The sequence below is a fragment of the Scyliorhinus canicula genome, chromosome 15, assembly GCF_902713615.1.
Source record: "Scyliorhinus canicula chromosome 15, sScyCan1.1, whole genome shotgun sequence".
Lineage (NCBI taxonomy): Eukaryota > Metazoa > Chordata > Chondrichthyes > Carcharhiniformes > Scyliorhinidae > Scyliorhinus > Scyliorhinus canicula.
Genome location: NC_052160.1, coordinates 97,208,594 through 97,227,612, shown reverse-complemented (window position 1 = coordinate 97,227,612; position 19,019 = coordinate 97,208,594). Strand labels below are relative to the sequence as shown.

The window sequence follows — 19,019 nt, the reverse complement described above, 5'->3', positions numbered from 1 at the left end:
CTTTAAATCTATGTACCCTAGTCACTTACCCCTTTGCTCAGGTAGATAGGCCCTTCCCATCCACTCTATCCAGGCCCCTCACAATTTTATACACCTCACTTAAATCAAACCTCAGCCTCCTCTGTTCCAAAGAGAACCCCTGCCTATCCAACCTTCCCTCATAGCTGCATTTTCTCAGTCCTGGCAAGTCTTCACTGTATCCTCTCTGGTGCAACTGCACCCTTTCTGTAATTAGGTGACCGGATCTGTAGACAGTACTCAAGCCTTGGCCTAACCAATGATCTGTAGAATTCTGGCATAACCTCCCTGATGTTACACTCGGCCAAAAAACACAAGGAATCTAAATGCCTTAACCATCTTACTGACCTGTCCTGCTACCTCAGGGATCTATGGATATTCAATCCAAGTCTGCACACATCTTGATGATTCTCCCTTACATATCTAACTCATTAATATATACCAAAAAAAAAAATGCAGGGGACCTAATACAGAACCCTGCAGAAGCCCAATAGAAACAGCCTTCCAATTGCAAAAACACCCGTCAACAATGACCCTTTGTTTGAGCCATTTTATAACCAGCTTGCTATATTCCCCTGGGGCCTACTTAATTAGCTGGCAACGGTTTCAATTCCTGCCTTAGGTGACTGTAGAATTTGCACATTCTCTCCATGTTTGCCAGGGTATCCTCCGGATGCTCCTCAATCGAAAGATGTGCAGGTTAGGTGGATTGGCCAGGCTAATATTGTCCATAGTGTCAAAAGATGTGCAGGTTAGATGGGGTCGCGGGATTACAGGGATAGGGCGGAGTACTGGGCCTGGGTGAGTCCTCTTTCAGAAAGTCAGTGCAGATTCAATGGGCTGAATGGCTTCCTTCTGCACTTTCGGGTTTCTATGGAGATCCATCTGAATTTCCTAGAGCTCAGACTAATCTTGGAGGGTTGAGAACCGAATGTATCCTTACTACACTGATCAATAGTCCCCTACCTGATTGTCCTTTTGATCTGAGGGAGGGAGGTCAGCTTCAGAGGGGCAGTGACGTCACGGCCGAGTGTGACGCCAGCGCGGCAGTGACGCCGGGCGAGTGTGATGTCAGGAGTAGGGTGACGTCGGGCGAGTGTGTGTGACTGGCGGGGAGGGCAGGCCTGGCTGGGCGCGCATGCGCATGGCCTGCGAGAGGGGCGACCGTGCGGTTGAAGCGGACGCCATCGGAACGAGGTAGCGACAATGTTGAAGGGGTAGGCCTCGGCCTCGAGTTACACGTCACAGCGCAGCCGTACACAGCAAGCTGAGCGGGGGCCCCTCACCGACAGCCGGCCCGGCGGCATTTCAAAGGGACAAGAGAGAAAGGAAAGAGACCAAGAAAGTGAAAAGCCATGGACGTGGATATGGACTTAGATCAGGACCTGATGCAGAAATTTAGCTGCATGGGAACCACCGACAAGGATGTCCTCATCTCCGAGTTTCAGAGGCTGCTGGGCTTCCAGCTCAACCCGGCCGGCTGTGCGTTCTTCCTGGACATGACCAATTGGTAAGCCCGAGGCCTCCGCAGGCCTCCTCCTTCCTTCCAATTCGCCCCCGTTGAGCGGCCGGCAGTACTCAGTCCGGGCCTTGTTGTGCGTCTTGCTGCGGATTACATAAGCGGCTTCAGTGGGAGGGGGGACGCAACCACCGCCTCCCTCCTCCGTTACCGAAGGGGTGATTGCTGGAGCCGTGGGGAGGGGCCTATGTCCCGGCCGTCTGCCACAGATGTCCTTTCAACGCCGCCGCGCCGTGTTCAACTGGCCGCCCGCTGCTTTTTCTGTTGAGTCATTTTGCAGCGTGGCTGAAAAGTTGTGCGATTTGATGATGCAGTCAGCCGTCTATTTATTTATTGACTCTTGCTGCGCTGTGATCGGGCAGACTCGCGCGTATGTCTGGCTGCACACTTGTGGCTGGTGAAAGTTGATGAGCATTGGCTGTGTTTTGTTACAGCGGAGACGTTAATATTTGAAAGTTGTAAATATCCTCATTTGTCAGCAGCCTTCTAGAAAGCTCGACGTACCTTGTAGTGTTTTTCCAGTTTTGTTTGAACGCATGCTGTCCTCCGAATTTGCCAATTTCCAGTACGTTTTCAGACTAACCACATTTTCTTCCCTTTTTCCTTCTGAACTTTTTTTACAGATAGTAAACGGATTGGTTTTTTACTTGATTTACTTGTCCTATTTCTAGAACTATTCTATAGATCAGTTTCTATGTTTTATGGAAGGTACTTGACCTCGAACTGCTGAATATCCATGATGTGGAGATGCCGGCGTTGGACTGCGGTGAACACAGTCAGAAGTCTTACAACACCAAGGTTAAAGTCCAACAGGTTTGTTTCAAACACTAGCTTTCCGAGCACTGCTCCTTCCTCTTCATTCACCTGAGGAAGGAGCAGTGCTCGGAAAGCTAGTGTTTGAAACAAACCTGTTGGACTTTAACCTGGTGTTGTCGGACTTCTTACTGTGTTGAATATCCAAACACACTAAGTGCAGTTTATAGTTTTGAAACATTGGCTTTGGAGTTAAGGTTTTATACCTTCTCAGATGAGATCAAACACAGTTGGCCCTCTTGTTTGTGTTGTGTATTTTCTGATGAGCTCCATAAAACAAGCCTTAAAATGCATTCATCTTGTTCAGTAGATATAATCAAATCTCTTGTTTTCACGTATACAGCATTTTAATGCAAATTAGAATAATAGTTATAATTCCTGTTTTAAGCTCTTCTGAAGTGCTTTTGGATGTTTTACTACACTTATGTAGTAGCTACATATATCTACTAAAATGCAAGTTGTTTATTATTTTACGAGACAGAAATAATTTGCGATTGACGGTGCCTTTCAGTCTTTTTAAGATGCCCCAAAATGCATCACCGCAATAAATTTACTTCAAAAGTGTATGGGCAGTATGGTAGCATTGTGGTTAGCACTATGGCTTCACAGTGCCAGGGTTCCAGGTTCGATTCCCAGCTTGAGTCACTGTCCATGCCGAGTCTGCATGTTCTCCCTGTGTGTGAGTTTCCTCCGGGTGCTCGGGTTTCCTTCCACAAGTCCCGAAAGACGTGCTATTAGGTAATTTGGACACTCTGAATTCTCCCTCTGTGTACTCGAACAGGCGCCAGAGTGTGGCGACTCGGGGCTTTTCACAGTTACTTTATTGCAGTGTTGATGTAAACTGACTTGTGACAATAAACATCGTTATTATTTTTGTCATGTAGGTAAATACCGTAGCCAACTTGTGCGCAACAGGGTTCCATAAACAGCATTGAGAAAAATTAAGTTTTTTTAGATATGTGATGTTGGTTGAGTGAGAAATTTTGGCCAATTTCTCTTTCCCCTCAAACTTAAAGAAGATATTTGAAAATTCAGGAATTTACTCAAAATTATGAGTATGACCATTGCTGAAGCAGTCTATTTATTATGAAAAATCACAAGCCTTTCAGCACGTCATGTCTGAGGCAACATCCTGACCTGAGTCCTACTCTAATCAACTAACAAGCTAAATACCACACTAGAAGAACGTCTGTATTTTTCAGCCAGCTGCATATGCCATAAATAGGAAATTTTATTAATCTGAATCAAATTATAGAACATAGAACAGTACAGCACAGAACAGGCCCTTCGGCCCTCAATGTTGTGCCGAGCCATGATCACCCTACTCAAACCCACATATCCACCCTATACCCGTAACCCAACAACCCCCCCCCTTAACCTTACATTTTATTAGGACACTACGGGCAATTTAGCATGGCCAATCCACCTAACCCGTACATCTTTGGACTGTGGGAGGAAACCGGAGCACCCGGAGGAAACCCACGCACACAGGGGGAGGACGTGCAGACTCCACACAGACAGTGACCCAGCCGGGAATCGAACCTGGGACCCTGGAGCTGTGAAGCATTTATGCTAACCACCATGCTACCCTGCTTGTTTATCATTCTAATTAAACTATATTGTTTATCATTCTAATTATCATTCTAATTAAACTATACTTTACCAATATAACATGTATAACAATATCATGATATGTTGCAGTTTCCCACCTTGCATATTAATTAACCTCCAACAGGTGTAATCGTGACAGGTCACAATATGCAACTACAACAATGATTTTCTTTATATAGTGCCTTTAATGTAATGAAAGGCTCAAAGAACTTCATGAAGGGTAATCAAACAAAATGTCACACTGGCTATTTGAGATATTCAGACAACCAAAAACTTGGTGAAAGAAGTACCATGAATATCGATGTTTAAGTCAACCTTTCAAGCCTCAAATAGGTTCAATTAAAAAAAAATCATTCTTGGAATGTGGACGTTGCTGGCTAGCATTTATTACCCATCCCTAATTGCCTTTGGTGGTGATTTTTTTTTGAACTGCTGCAGTCCATTGTGTAGGTACACCCACAGTGCTGTTTGCGACTGAGTTCCAATATTTTGACCCATAAGACAAGAACACATAGGAGCAGAATTAGGCCACTTGGCCCATCGAGTCTGCTCCGCCATTCAATCATGCCTGATATTTTTCCTGATCCCCATTCTCCTGCCTTCTCCCTATAACCCATATCCCCTTATTAATCAAGAACCTATCTATCTCTTAAAGACACTCCATGATTTGACTTCTGCGGCAAAGAGTTCCACAGATTCACCACCCTCTGGCTGAAGAAATTCCTCCTCATTTCTGTTTTAAAGGATATTGTCCCTTTAGTCTGAGATTGTGCCCTCTGGTTCTAGTTTTTCTTACAAGTGGAAACATCCTATCCACATCCACTCTGTCCAGGCCTCGCAGTATCCTGTAAGTTTCAATAAGATCCCCTCTCATCCTTCTAAACTCCCAACGCGTACAGACCCAGAGACTTCAACCATTCCTCATATGACAAGCTCTTCATTTCAGGAATCATTCTTCCAAGGCCAGAACATCCTTCCTTCGATATGGGGCCCCAAACTGCTCCACAATACTCCAAATGGGGTCTGACCAGAGCCTTACGCAGCCTCAGAAGTATATCCCTGGCCCAGGCAACAGTGAAGGAATGGTGATATATTTCCAAGTCCGGTGGTGTGTGGCTTGGAGGGAACTTGCAGGTGGTGGTGTTCCCATGCTTTTGTTGCTCTTATCCTTCTAGGTGGGTAGAGGTCACAGGTTTGAAGCGTGCTGTCAAAGGAGCCTTGGTGTCACTGTGTGTTGGGGTGGAGGGCGTGATGTTGTCGGATTTTGTACCAATAAATGGGCCGTGGATGGTATCAAGCTTGTTGTTGGAGCTGCACTCATCCAGGCAAGTGGGGAGAGTCCTCCATCACATTTCTGCCATGTGAATGATGGACAGGATTTGGTGAGGCAGGAGGTGAGCTGCTTGGGCAGGATTCCTAGCCTCTGACCTGGCTGCTATCGTACTTGTATAGAATGATAGAATCCTACAGTGCAGAAGGAGGCTGTTCACAGCAACTTCTTTGTCGTGTTAATGTAAGCCTACTTGTAACACTAAAAGATTGTTGTTCAGCCCATCGAGGGCTGCACGGACCCTCCGAAAGTGCACCCCAACTAGGCCCCACCCCATTCGTGTAACCCTCACCTAACCTGCACATCTTTAAACTGTGGGAGGAAACTGGAACACCTCAAGGAATCCCACCGAGACAAAGGAGAACGTACAAACCCCACACAGACTCACCCAAGACCGGAATTGAACCTGGGCCCTGGTGCTATGAGGCAGCAGTGCTAACCACAATGCCAACATGCTGCCTGATGGCTAGCCCAGTTCTGTTTCTGGTCAGTGGTAACCCCCAGGATGTTGATAGTGGGTGTGTATCAATGGTAATGCCGTTTGAATGTCAAGGAGCAATGCTTAGATTCACTCTCGTTGACTGGCACTTGTGTGACGCTAATGTTATTTGCCGCCTGTCAACCCAAGCCTGGATATTATCCAGGTGTTCCTGTTTTTGGACATGGGCTGCTTCAGTATCTGAGCAGTCACGAATGGGATTGAATATTGCGTGATCATCTGTGAACATCCCCACGTCTGACCTTCTGAGGGAGGGAGGTCATTGATGAAGCAGCTGAAGATGGTTGGGCCTAGAACACTATCCTGAGGAATTCCTGCAGTGATGTCCTGGAACTGAAATGATTGACCTCCAACCGCAACCATCTTCTTTTGAGTCAGCTATGACTCAAACTGGCAGAGATCTTTGACCCTGATTTCCATTGACTTCAGTTTTGCTCGGGCTCCTTGGATGCCACACGTGGTCAATGCTGCCTTGATGTCAAGGGCGATTACTTCCATATAAGTGATCTGCCGGTGTGGGTGGTCACCAACCTTGTCTTTCAACATAGAGGGTGCTCTATGTGGGAGTGCCTTAACTGCAAAATATCTTTCCAATATCTTTGCTTGATCCCTTGCACCCAGTTTTTTAGTGCATCAGTAAGTAAATATCATTTGTGCGGTACAAAGTAGGTCTTGAATGTTAATGCGAGTATGGCATGTTGTGGCTGAACAAGGTGGTGAAGTATATGGCACCTATATGTTCAGATGTTGTGTTGCCTTGTATGTTGCGATCAACGGTAACTACTGAGGTAGCTAATAAGGAGTATCTCAAAGAGTAAGGGATGGGTAGAAAGCAAATTAGCTTGAAGGATTGCATTTCCGAACTTGGAACATATGTATCCACTGCTAGCTGCCATTAGCTCTTTTAAATTCATTCATGGGATGTGGTCTTCCACTGGTTAGGTGAGCATTTATTTTCCTTGGGAGGGTGGTGGTGAGCTGTGTTCTTGAATTGTTGAAGTCTCCAATATGTAGGTGTGTACACAGTGTTGTTATGGAGTGAGTTACAGGATTTGAACCAGCGACAGTGAAGGAACAACTATATATTTCCAAGTCAGAATGGCCAGTGACTTGGACGGGAACCTCCCAGTATCTGCTACCCATATCCTTCTCTGTGGCAAAGGTCGTGGGTTTGGGAGGTGCTGCCTAAGGAGTCTGGTGTATCTTGTAGATGGTATACACTGCGGCTACTGTTCGTCAGTGGTGGATGGAGTAATGTTTGTGGAAAGGGTGACAATCAAGCAGGCTGCTTTGTCTTGGATGGTGTCTAGGTTCAATATTGTTGGAGCTGCACTCATCCAGTCAAGTGGAGAGTATTCCATCACACTAATGACTTGTGCCTTGTAGATGGTGGGGTTGGCTTGAGAAGTCAGATGTGAGTTACTCGCTAGCAGGATTCCGAGCCTTTGACCTGCTCTTGTAGCCACAGTATTTATATGTGACAGCAACAGACTTTGTTTTCAGTCTTCCCAATATTTATGCTCATCAGGTTGGATGTCGATGAAGCAACGTGACAAAAAAAGAGTAGCGCTCGAGAGAGGTGATGGTGGTAGTGAGGTAGAACTGGGTATCATGATGCACCTGTGGAGCCTGACATGTTTTTGGATCATGTCGAGAGGCAGCAGGTATCTGAAAAATTGGAATGGCTCAGGATAGGTCCATGGTATGGAAGCAGGAAAAGAAGCTATTGCATGTGATTTTCTGGATAGTTGAAGAATTGAGCAAGACTACTGCAGTCCCACCAGCTGAACAATAGAGAACGATTAGAGAGGCATTGTCAGCGATGTCAAAGACTGCAGTAAAGTGGTGAAGGGGAAGGAGGAATATTTTACCACAATCTTATAGGATTTGTGACTTTCAGCTTTTTAACACTTAAAGGGTGAAAATCTGATTGGAGGATTCAAATATGGCAATTTTGGGGTTTTGACGGCTGGCAAACACGTTCAAGAACTTGGGAAAAGAAAGAGATTGAAGATGGGACACTAATTTGTAAGGACATGAATCAAGGGTGAGTTTTGTTTATGTCGAGAACTTATGATTATTAGAACTTATGATTATTTGAAAAGGAGGGAGTTGTTACCTGAGGAGACTGAACTATTAACAAATTGGAGAGACTCGTGTGCTGAGGATTGAACTATAATTTGGTCATTGCAATGGCAATGGTGTGATGAATGTAGGATTTTAGATACATTGGATTCTAAGCATTTGATGAAGTATGTGTTGAAGGCCTGGGTTAGAGTGTGTTTGAGTGCTGCAGCCACGTTTTTAAAAGAATCTTCGTTTGAAACACAACAAGGTTTAGGGACCTGAGGTACCATTAACCATGTAAAAGCTTGGGCGTATGAAATTTTGTTTTGATTAAGAAGATTCCCTGGGGAGTTAATTAGTTTTTAGTGGTTGCTAGGTGGAGCTAAGGCAGTTTGATTTGGGAAAGCATTTTATCAGTTTTAGTTCTGATCAGGCTTTGTACAGTAGAACAGTTCTGCTTCTCACTAAGTTAGATGAAAGAGATGACCTATTTAAAGCAGTTCTGACTTGTCTGAGGGCAAGGGGGAGCTGAAATAAGCCAGTTGAAAAACAACTTTTGAAGGACACCCAGCCAGAGATTCTGCAGGGGCTTGGACAGGGTAAAATCTGTTCTGTAAACAGTTGTCAAGAGATCTTGAGAATAAACTCTGCAAAACAAGTATTCTTCTGTGTCATTGGTATTGGTTGGATGGAGAGCTGAAATGGTCATATTATTGTTGTTTAAGTGGGGGATAAATATAGCAAGAGTATTCACTAATTGAGTAGTACTGTTTAAGGAGAAATTGTCAGCTATTTTTTTGTGTGTAATGTTAAAGATTGTGAAAAAAACTGTTCATAATGTTTTGTTTTTAAAATACCACATCCTTATTTCTTCATGAAATCATTCCTGGAGCAAAGTATCATTTCCTCAGTCTTACCAAAATTAAAATAAACCTTTTGGGGTTTTGGGTCCATTATATCCCTAGCCAATGTTGGGGTCTGGTCTGGGATCAGAATAATAGACTTGCAGTGATTACTACTTTGTATTCTATATATAGCATGGCCTGCATTGTATAGCTTCTAAAAGTGAAGAACGTTGTGCTTCGAATATGATCTGGATTTTGCAGTCAAGTGGCCAAACAAGGATCCTTACTGCTGACATGGAAGAAAGCTGTAAGGAGAGATCTATCAATCTCTGGGTTTAACTTTTAAATCCGTGGTGTTAGTTGTATCATTTTGTAATCCTTCCCAGAGTTGAGCTGCATGGATGTCATCAAGCTGTCCAAGCAGCCAATCTCATTAAAGCATTCCCACAGACAATCAACCAGGAAATCAAAAGCACTAATAATTAAATCACTTTTTAATCATTTATAGAGGGTGAAAAAAGATTGGGGCATGCTTCATTATTATTGGGTGGTGAATGTGGACAAGGTGCGGGCAGTGGTGGGAGGAGAAGGGGTAGAGGGGTTAGGATGGAGGAGGAATCTTGTAAGGGGTCCAATTTGAGGGCTATGGTGCCGGCAGCATTGCCAATAGCTCCGACTAGGTATTCAGGGAGCCCAGTGGTACTGTCCACGGTGAAGATATGGAATCAGCTAAGGAGGCATTTTAGGGTGGAAGGGATGTCGGTGCCTAACGCCGCTGTGTGAGAATCATGGGCGGGAATCTCCGTGAATCAGCGTGATGGCCCGAACCCGCGCCCAAAAACGGTACGAATCACTCCGGCGTCGGGCCTCCCGAAACGTCGTCAATTCTCCGGCCCGGAATGGGCAGGTAGCGGCGTGACACCATTCGCGACGGTGTCACCCATCGCGGACACCCATGTGGCATCACTGCACAAAAGATGCCCCCGCCCCGGAAACCCGGCAAAATAGCTGCCTGCCACACAGCGCCAAGTGAGAATCCCCACTGCTTGCCCCCCATCCCCGCTTTCCCCGATATCTCCCCTTCCCCCCCCATATCCCCCTTCCCCCCCCATATCCCCCTTCCCCCCCAGGACACTGACGCACAGGACCCTAAACACACGGGACACTGCCGTACAGGTCACTGAAGCACACGACACCCACACACACGGGACAGATGGACAGGAATCACCACTCCAGGGGACCCCGGACTTCAGGTTGGATGAGGAGCATGCCATTACTCCACTGCTATCTCCTACACCCTCCACCATCTCCCTCTCACAGGCAGCCATAGCCAGCAGCAGATTGCAGAGGCGCTCAACACCGTGGCCCAATCTCTGCAGGCCATTGCTGAGGGCATCGGCGCCATTGCCCAGGTGCTGGCCAGCGTCGCCGGGACACAGATAGGAATGGCCAACTCCCTGAGCTCCATGGCTGCAAACTTGCAGATCCTTGTTAATACCAAGGCGGGCCTCCTGGACTGGCAGTGTCGGGTGCTCCGTCCGTTCATATCTCTGACCCATTTAGAGGCCCGGGGGCCATCGAGCACCCCAAGGGAGGAGGAGGTGCTGGGGCCCGTTACGGGTCCCTCTGTAGGGGAGGTCCCGGGACACTTCGGACTCCCCGCCCCCCCTTCCGTCCCAGGTGCATCTGGTGGGCACCGTGCAGGACAGACTGGCAACTCACCAACCCGTCGCCCGAGCCGTAGCCTGGCCAATCTAGGCCAGGCCGCCCCAGGAAAGGGCCCACCAAAGGGCTCCCTAGTCACAGGGCAGGAATCACAGGAGTCCACCTCCAGTTCTGCTATACCATCCGGTGAACCACCTAGATGTAGTCATAGCGCCTGTAAGGCCAAAAATTAGACACTGAGTAAGTTGGGCACGGGTGCAGGGCACAGATTAGTTCTGGGGCTAGGGCAGTGTATGAATTGTCGTTATTAAATCACTTTCACACCTACAGAAGCTGCCCTTTGTGCTCTGTCCAATGAGTGCTGTGGTGTGAAGTGAGCGCCAGTGGGTATGTGAGGGGTGATAGAACATCGGCCTCGGATGAGTGTGCCCCCCCTCCCCCAAGTTGCCCCTCGCCATCCCCGCGGGCAGATGATGGGACCGTGCGCTGCAGTATCACGGCCGCATGCAGGGACGGTCCATGTGGAGGGTGGTACTGTGGCCATGGGTTAGATATTGTCCAACAATGTAGAGCCCAGAGCTCATCACAGGGTGGGTTGTCATCATCCTCCATGGCCTGCAATCGACCCGCTTCCACCGGCGACCGTGTGAGCCCGGCCCGTTGTGCCGCAGGTGAATGTGCAATGGAGGGGTGGTGTACATACGGGAGGGGTGCGGTGTGGTTGGTGATGGCTGGGTGAGGGTGGTTGGTGTTGGGTGGGCGGGTTTGAGGGTGGGTGGTGTGTGGTGGGGTGAGGGTGGTTGGGTGGGTGGGGTGAGGGTGGTAGGCTGGTGCCGTAGTGTGCAGTCTGTGCTCAGTCAGCCCGTATGACCTGACCATTGCCCCCATCTTCCTCATCTGGGGAGGTCTGTGCCTCGTCTTGCTGCTCCTCCCCTTCCCCCTCCTCTGCCTGCAGCACATCGCCCCTCTGCTGGGCTATGTTGTGCAGGACGCAGCAGACCCACAGTGATATGGCCAACCCTATCTGACGTGTACTGGAGGGCCCCTCCGGAGCGGTCCAGGCACCTGAAGCGCATCTTTAACAGCCCAAAGCACCTCTCTATCACACCCCTGTTCGCTGCATGGGCACCGTTGTAGCGGTTCTCCACATCAGTCTGTGGCCTCCGTATAGGCGTCATCAGCCATAACCGCAAAGGGTAACCCCTATTGCCCAGCAACCAGCCCCTCAGCTCGGTGAGCGCGTCCCTCGACCATGGTGGGGATGAAAGATTTGCGCCAATACGAGTCATGTATACTGCCCGGGGTACCGGGCGCAGACGTGCAGGATCATCACGCGGTGGTCACAGACCACCTGAATGTTCATGGAATAGGTGCCCTTCCTATTCATGGACACGGCCCTGTTATCCGCAGGTGGCCGCACAGCGACGTGCATCCCATCGATCGCCCCCTGGACCATGGGCATCCTGGCCGCCGCAGCGAAGCCCGCTGCCCGGGCATCCTGGCTGGCCTGGTGCACAGGGAGCTGGATGTAGTGGTCCGCAATGGTATATAGGGCATCTGCCACTGCACGGATGCACTGGTGCACCGATGCCTGCGAGATGCTGGACTCGGCACCTGGAATGACCCCGTGGCATAGACGTTCAGGGCTACCGTAACCTTGACAGCCACAGGGAGAGGGTGTCCTCCCCCAGTGCCACGCGGTGCCAGGTGTGCCAGCAGGTGACAGATGTGTGCCACGGTTTTCCCAGCTCATCCGGAGTCTCCTCCTGCATGCCCTGTCCCTGAGGTCCTGGTACGACGAGCGGGGCCAGTAAACACGGGGCCTCATCGGGCGACTCTGTCGCCGTGGCACCACCACCACCTCCTCCACCTCCTTGTCCTGTCATGAGGGCGGCTGCCACCTGCCTCCCTGCGGCATGCTCCCCTGCGGCAGCCTCGGCCGCCTCCCTGGCACGCTCCTGCTCCAGCTCCCCCAGGGCAATATGTAGAAGTGCAGCCAACATCGCTGGGTGATGACCAAACATAACAGTCTGCAGCGGGTGGGGGGGATAGACGACATGTCGCCATTGCCCATACCCCCCCCCCCCCCCCCCCCCCCCCCCCCCCCAAACTGGGGCTGGTTGCTGGGCAAACAGGGGTTACCCATTGCGGTTGTGGCTGATGACGCCTATACGGAAGCCACATGGCCAGGCGGACCACTCAACGCCCCCCCCCCCCTCCCTGTCACGCACCGTCCCCAAAATCCCCCTCTCCTCCCGGCACGCACCCCCAACCCCCCGCCCTCCCCTCCTCCCTGGCACGCACCCTCCATCATGCACCCTCTCCAACTTCCCCGCCCAGCCTCTCCCCCCAGCCTCTCCCCCCGCCCCAGCCTCTCCCCCCTGTCCCTCCCCCGAGCCTCTCACCCCCTGCCCCTCCCCTCCCCCTCACCCCTTTGCCCCTCACCCCCCAGACTCTCTCCCACCCAGATTCTCCCCCGCGCCTCATCCCTGCCCCTCCCCAGCCCTTCCCGCCCCAAAGCCCCCCCTTCCCCCCCCAAAGCCCCCCCTTCCCCCTAGCCCCTCCCTTCCTGAGCCCCTCTATTCCCGCCCCTCCCTCCACCCCAGCCACTCCCTCCACACCCAGCCCCTCCCTCCACACCCCAGACACCCCCTCAGCCCGTCGACTCCCTCCCCCCCCCCAACACGCACACTCCAACGGTTCCTGCGACCCCCCCCCACCCCCACCACCTGCGTCTGGGCCGTCACTTCTCCGGCGGCTGCCCCACGCCGGCCCCCTACCTCAGTGCGGCCGGCGTCAACTAGCACGACTGATTGACCGTTAAATAGGTGGTTTGATTTACGCTGGCGGGACTTCGGCCCATCCGTCCCAGAAAATTGGGGCAGCCCCGGGGCCCATTGCTCCGGGGTTGCATTGCTCTGGTCCTCTACATTCTCCGAGGCACACGGCACGATTCACAATGACGGGTTTTTTGGGCGGCCGAAGAATATTGCTGGGTGGCCGGCCGGATTTTACGCCACCCCCGTCGATTCACCAACCCGCCGGGGGGGTTGGATAATGTGTACAGGAGGTTGAGAGAAGTGGGGCTGGCCAAGGTGAGGGATTTGTATTTGGAGGAAGGGTTCGCCAGTCTGGAGGAGCTAAGGGAGAGGGTAGATCTGCCGAAGGGTAGTGAGTTCAGATAGCTACAGGTTAGGGACTTTGCACAAAAGGTCTGGAAGGGGTTCCCTAGGTTGCCGGGATACACCCTGCTGGAGCGACTGCTGCTTCCGGGTGTGGAAGGGGTGGGAAGAATTGGGGATATATATAAGTGGCTGGGGGAGCAAGGAGGCGAGCGGGTGATGAAGATCAAGGAGAAATGGGAAGAGGAGTTGGGAATGTTGATCTCCTCTTGTGCAAGGATGAGCCTGATACAGTTTAATGTGATGCACACGGTGCATATGACTTGGGCGCGAATGAGTGGGTTCTTTCAGGGGGTAGCAGATGAGTGTGAGAGGTGTGGGCGGTGGCCAGTGAATCATGCGCGCGTATTTTGCGGTTTGTGAAAAATTGGGAAGATTCTGGGCGGGAGTGTTTGCGGTCTTCGTCAGGATAGTGGAGGAGGAGGTGGATCCAGACCCTTTGGTGGCGATATTTAGAATTTCAGAGAAGCGGAGGTCATGGAGAGGAGGAAGGCCGATGTCGTGGCCTTCGCCACTCTGATTGCACGGCGACGAATTTTGCTGGAATGGCGGTCGGCATCGCCACCGGTTGCAGCATGGCTGGGTGACCTGTATGACTTCCTGCAGTTAGAGAAGATAAAGTATGAGTTAAGGGGCTCAGCAGGGGAGTTTGAGAAAAGGTGGGGGATGTTTGTGACCGTGTTTGAGGAGCTGTTCGTCGCAGGGGGATGGGGGGGTGGGTGATGGGGAGGGGGTGGGGGGGTGAAAAAGTAGAAAAATCTGTACAAACTGTGTAGTTGATTGTTGGGAAGAATGTTTCCTGGGGTGTTTATTTGCTGTAACCTACTTTGATACAAGTTTGAATAAAATACGTTTAAAAAAACAAAGAATGCAGGGATTAGGGTATGTACAGATGAGTTTCAAATTAGCTCTCATCCTTAATGCAATCTGCCTTAAGGAACTGGTCAGTTTCAATAATGTTAATTGCACCAATGTTTTGAAAAATCACCTATTGGACAACAGTACAGGGTGTACCTACACCACATGGACTGCAACTTAGCATGGCCAATCTATCTAACCTGCACATCCTTTGACCATGGGAGGAAACCAGAGCACCCAGAGGAAACCCACGCAGACACAGGGAGAACGTACAAAGTCCACACAGACATTCACCAAAGGGTGGAATTGATCATGGGGTCCCTGGCACTGTGAGGCATCAATGCTAACCACTGTGCTGCCACCATTTTCTCTGGGTGCTTCGGTTTCCTCCCACCGTCCAAAGATGTGGAGGTGAGGTGGATTAGCTTTGCTAAATTGCCACTTCCTGTCCAAAGGTTAGGTGGGGTTATATGGATAGGGCGAGGGCCTGGGTTGGGTGCTCTTTCAGAGTATCAGTGCAGAGTTGATGGGCCAAATGTCTTTCTAGTGCACTGCAGTGATTGTATAATCACCCAAAAAAATTAGATATTACACGTCCAGTGACAGTAAAAAACCTTGGGGTGCTTTTAAAATCTTGTGACCATAATCTAAATTAAAACATACAAACATTTTGAGCAAACCACATGTAAGTTAGGTAATAATATAGTGCAGATTTAAATAGTTTCACATTTTTAAAACAAATAACCAAACCTATGTCCACTTCCAAATAATCACCTTTAATCACAAAAAAATAATTTAGAAGAATCATCAACAGTAGTAATGTCCCTGGGGGAGTTGGAGGAGAAATTTGGGTTCCCCTCGGGGAACATGTTCAGGTACCTGCAGGTAAAGGCGTTTGCTAGGCGTCAGGTGGAAGGATTCCCTTTGCTTCCCGTGAGCGGGGTGAGTGACAGGGTGCTTTCGGGGGTCTGGGTCGGGGATGGGAAGATATCTGATATCTACAAGGTAATGCAGGAGGTGGAGGAGGCGTCAGTAGAGGAGCTAAAGGCTAAGTGGGAGGGGGGAACAGATCGAAGATGGGACATGAGCTGGTGCCCTGAGAGGGTTAACTCTTCCTCCTCAAGTGCGCGGCTTAGCCTCATCCAATTTAAGGTGCTGCACCGGGCCCACATGTCCGGGTCTAGGATGAGTAGGTTCTTTGGTGGCGAAGACAGGTGTGCCAGGTGTTCGGGGAGTCTAGCGAACCATGCCCATATGTTCTGGGAATGCCCGGCACTGGAGGAGTTCTGGGAAGGGGTGGCGAGGACGGTGTCAAGGGTGGTAGGATCCAGGGTCAAGCCAGGCTGGGGACTCGCGATTTTTGGGGTTGCGGTTGAGCCGGGAGTGCAGGAGGCGAGAGAGGCCGGTGTTCTGGCCTTTGCGTCCCTAGTAGCCCGGCGGAGGATCTTGATACAGTGGAAGGATGCGAGACCCCCTAGCGTGGAGACCGGGATCCAGTGGCGGACTGGCCAGGGTGTCAGCTTGCCCGATGGCAAGTGGGCCCCTGATGAAGTGGGCCCCCTATATGAAATAAAAATGCAATAAGAAACAAACACAGACTGTTTTAGTAATAAAAAGGAATAAGAAAAAAAAGAGAACAGGACACAAATAAGCAGTGCATGAAAAGGAACGAAGCAGGGGAGGTAGTGGAAGGATGTGGAATAGGGGGGCCCGGGTCGGGCATAATTAAGGTTTTCAGCAAGAGTGTGTGCATTTAAAGATAAAGTTACAATTCGTGATTTGAGATGGTCGGCAACTTCGAAGGATATCAAGCAGTAGTCTTGGTTCAGCCGGTACATGGGTCCGGGGTCTGGAGAGCCAAGAAGGGGCCCGTGAATCTCTGAAGGGCCCTTAAAAATTATAATTAATTAGATAAATAAATCTCCAACTTCTTTCCTGAGATTTGTATTCTAACTTAATAAAATATAATTGTTTTTAAAAAGAGCAATACCAAATAAAAATGCAATAAAGAAACAAACAATAATCACTCAGTGTATGAAGGAACAAAGCAGTGTTAAACGGACGTGAAAAGGAGTGGAGGGGGGGGGGGGGCTGGTTCACCGGGGTCGGACATAATTGGAAATCCACGTTTTCAGCAAGAGTGTGTGAATTTAAAGATAAAGTTACAGTTCGTGATTTGAGATGGTCGGGCAACTTGAAAGGATATCAAGCAGTACATAGGGTCGTGAGGTCACCAAAAAGGAGAAGCGGTACCTTTGACCGTGAATCATGAGGTCAAAGATATTGAAGTGATAAGCCATAATTGGTAAACTCAAACGGTTTGCGACTTGTAAAACTACACTGGTATCAAACTGGACATGTTAACTTTGGTCGTGGGACCCATTCTTAATGTCTTACTATAGTCGGACCAAACTTCTAAGTTTCAGCAGTTGTCTCAGTTGCTTGCTGGTGTGAACACTGGACAGTTGGATTGTCTCCTCTTCTGAAGCTGCATAGGCCACAGTAGTATTGACTCATGAACATAGCCTATTGAAGTGTAAGTAAGTTATTTATATTTTAATCAAGTAGGGGTTTATCTGGCGTTCCTTCAAGTTATTCTTGCAATCATCAATATTCATTTTCCCAATGTGGGCAATTTTTTATTAAGTTTTTATTTCAGTAATATTACCCCTACCAGAATGGAAAAGAAAAAGCATAAATCTGGGTCACTAAAACGCAAAGAACAAAAAGAAGCAGAAAGGAAGGAATCAGCCAAGCGATGCAGGCCTATTACAGAGTTTATAATACCACAAGCACAATCCACATCAATATCCAGTTCTGCAACAAATAATCAAGAAGCAAGAAACAATGCTCATGGTGATGATGCAATGACATGCGAGTTACAAGAACAGAGAAGAGCTTATTGAATGTAGAGACAAATACAAGTGCATCCATTACTAATCAACCCAGGCCCAATATTATTCTGGCTTCCTTGTTCCGGTATCTGTACTGCCTGTAGTTGCAACATCTGAACACATAACTTCAACTAGTGACAGCGAATCAGATATTCCTTCAAGCATAAAGGACTTGGTTTCTGAAGCCCATCCTGTAAATGAACCTATGCAAGAAATTAAAGATCAATTACTGGAATCTTCCAATATCCATCACGAGCAAAGCTAAAACAGTTTTTGCTGAACATCCACTTCAGCCACTTGATGGTCTGCCATTTGATGTCATTTGTATGAGAGGAAAATTATGAATGACTCAGTCCCAAGAAAATGGCTAACATATAACAAAGAAAATAGATGCTTATATTGTTCTACTGCTTAGCCTTGGAGTTTCCCAACACTTGTGATCCATCACCCGTTGTACGTGGCTTTAGTGACTACAGGCGTATTAGCCAGAGCTTGCCTTTACCTGAATCGACAAAAACACATGTCAGAAATGCTCAGCAATATATCAGTGTGGTTAATGATGGCACCTTAGATAAATGTTTTTGCAGCATCCCTAATTAAAGGAAAGAAGAAGCCTTGAATCAGAGAAGCATTGTTCATGAGGATTATAGACATCATAAAGATGTTAGGCAAGCAAGCACTTCCTTTTCGAGGTCACAGAAATGAATCTGCCTACACTCTAGATAATGAGATTCTGAATCATGGCAATTTTTTAGCTACAGTGCAGTTGATGGCAAAATATGACCCCATTATGGCAGCTCACCTTTCTGCAGTGCAAAACAAGTCTAAACAAAGAATCAAACGATTAGAGCAACAAGGAAAGGCTCAAAGTAAAGGCCGTGGTGGACTTGTTACATACCTGAGTAAAACAACTATAAACATGTTAATCAAAATTATGAAGAATATGATACAAGAAAGAATTAGTCATGAAGTTTCTCAAGCAAAATATTATTCTATTCAGGTTGATTCAACACAAGATATTCATCCCATCGATCAGTTTAGCATTATTATTCGGTATGTGCTTAAAGGTATTATCTGTGAGCGACTACTTTCAGTTGTGCCAAGTAATGATGGTACAGGACAGGGACTTTTTGATCTATTGATTGAAACATTACAGCATCTTAAAATTGACCCGCAACAATGTTTATCTGATCGCACAGATGGCGCTGCAAGCTACCATGGCCAGTATAATGGTTTACAAAGTAAAATTGCTGATGTGGCTGATCAACATGTTCATATATGGTGCTATGCCCAGTGTCTTGAATTTGGTAATAACTGAAACACAAAATGTTGTGTGCCTGCAGTTTCTTTTTTCAATTTCTCCAGAATATAGCAACTTTTGTGAAAGCATCATACAAGAGAATGGCTGTATGGATAGAAGTTGTTGGAAAACATCTAGGACAAGAAAAAATGAAACGATTAAAGCTAATTGGTGAGACCAGATGGTCAGGAAAATCCAATGCAGCAACAACAATATTTGGACGTTTTGATGATGCCGCTGCCAGTACCTTTCGTAAATCTATTGACATGCTTATCAATGATACAAGATTCAGAAAAGTTTGATGCAAAAAAAATCATGAAGCAAATGTTTTACTTCAAAGTCTTCTAAAGTTTGAAACCATATTGACAGCATTTACTTACTTGGTATATTTGAAAACTACAACCCCGTTATCAAGTTA

General features: G+C 48.2%; 1 protein-coding gene across 4 annotated transcripts in view; it reads left to right on the top strand.

Moving 5' to 3' along the window:
• Positions 1–1,121: 1,121 nt before the first annotated feature.
• The window catches only part of ilrun (inflammation and lipid regulator with UBA-like and NBR1-like domains), a 130,404-nt gene continuing 112,506 nt past the window's right edge, over positions 1,122–19,019 (top strand). For 2 of the 4 annotated variants that reach the window (XR_005463427.1, XM_038819958.1), the window contains exon 1: positions 1,123–1,528. Coding sequence is in view for 3 of the 4 variants with exons in the window: in XM_038819958.1 (XP_038675886.1) it covers positions 1,374–1,528 (155 nt within the window). In the remaining variant the exon portion in view is untranslated. Of the gene's footprint in view, positions 1,529–19,019 lie in introns of all 4 variants that reach the window. The other 2 variants (XM_038819956.1, XM_038819957.1) reach the window with 2 other exon arrangements.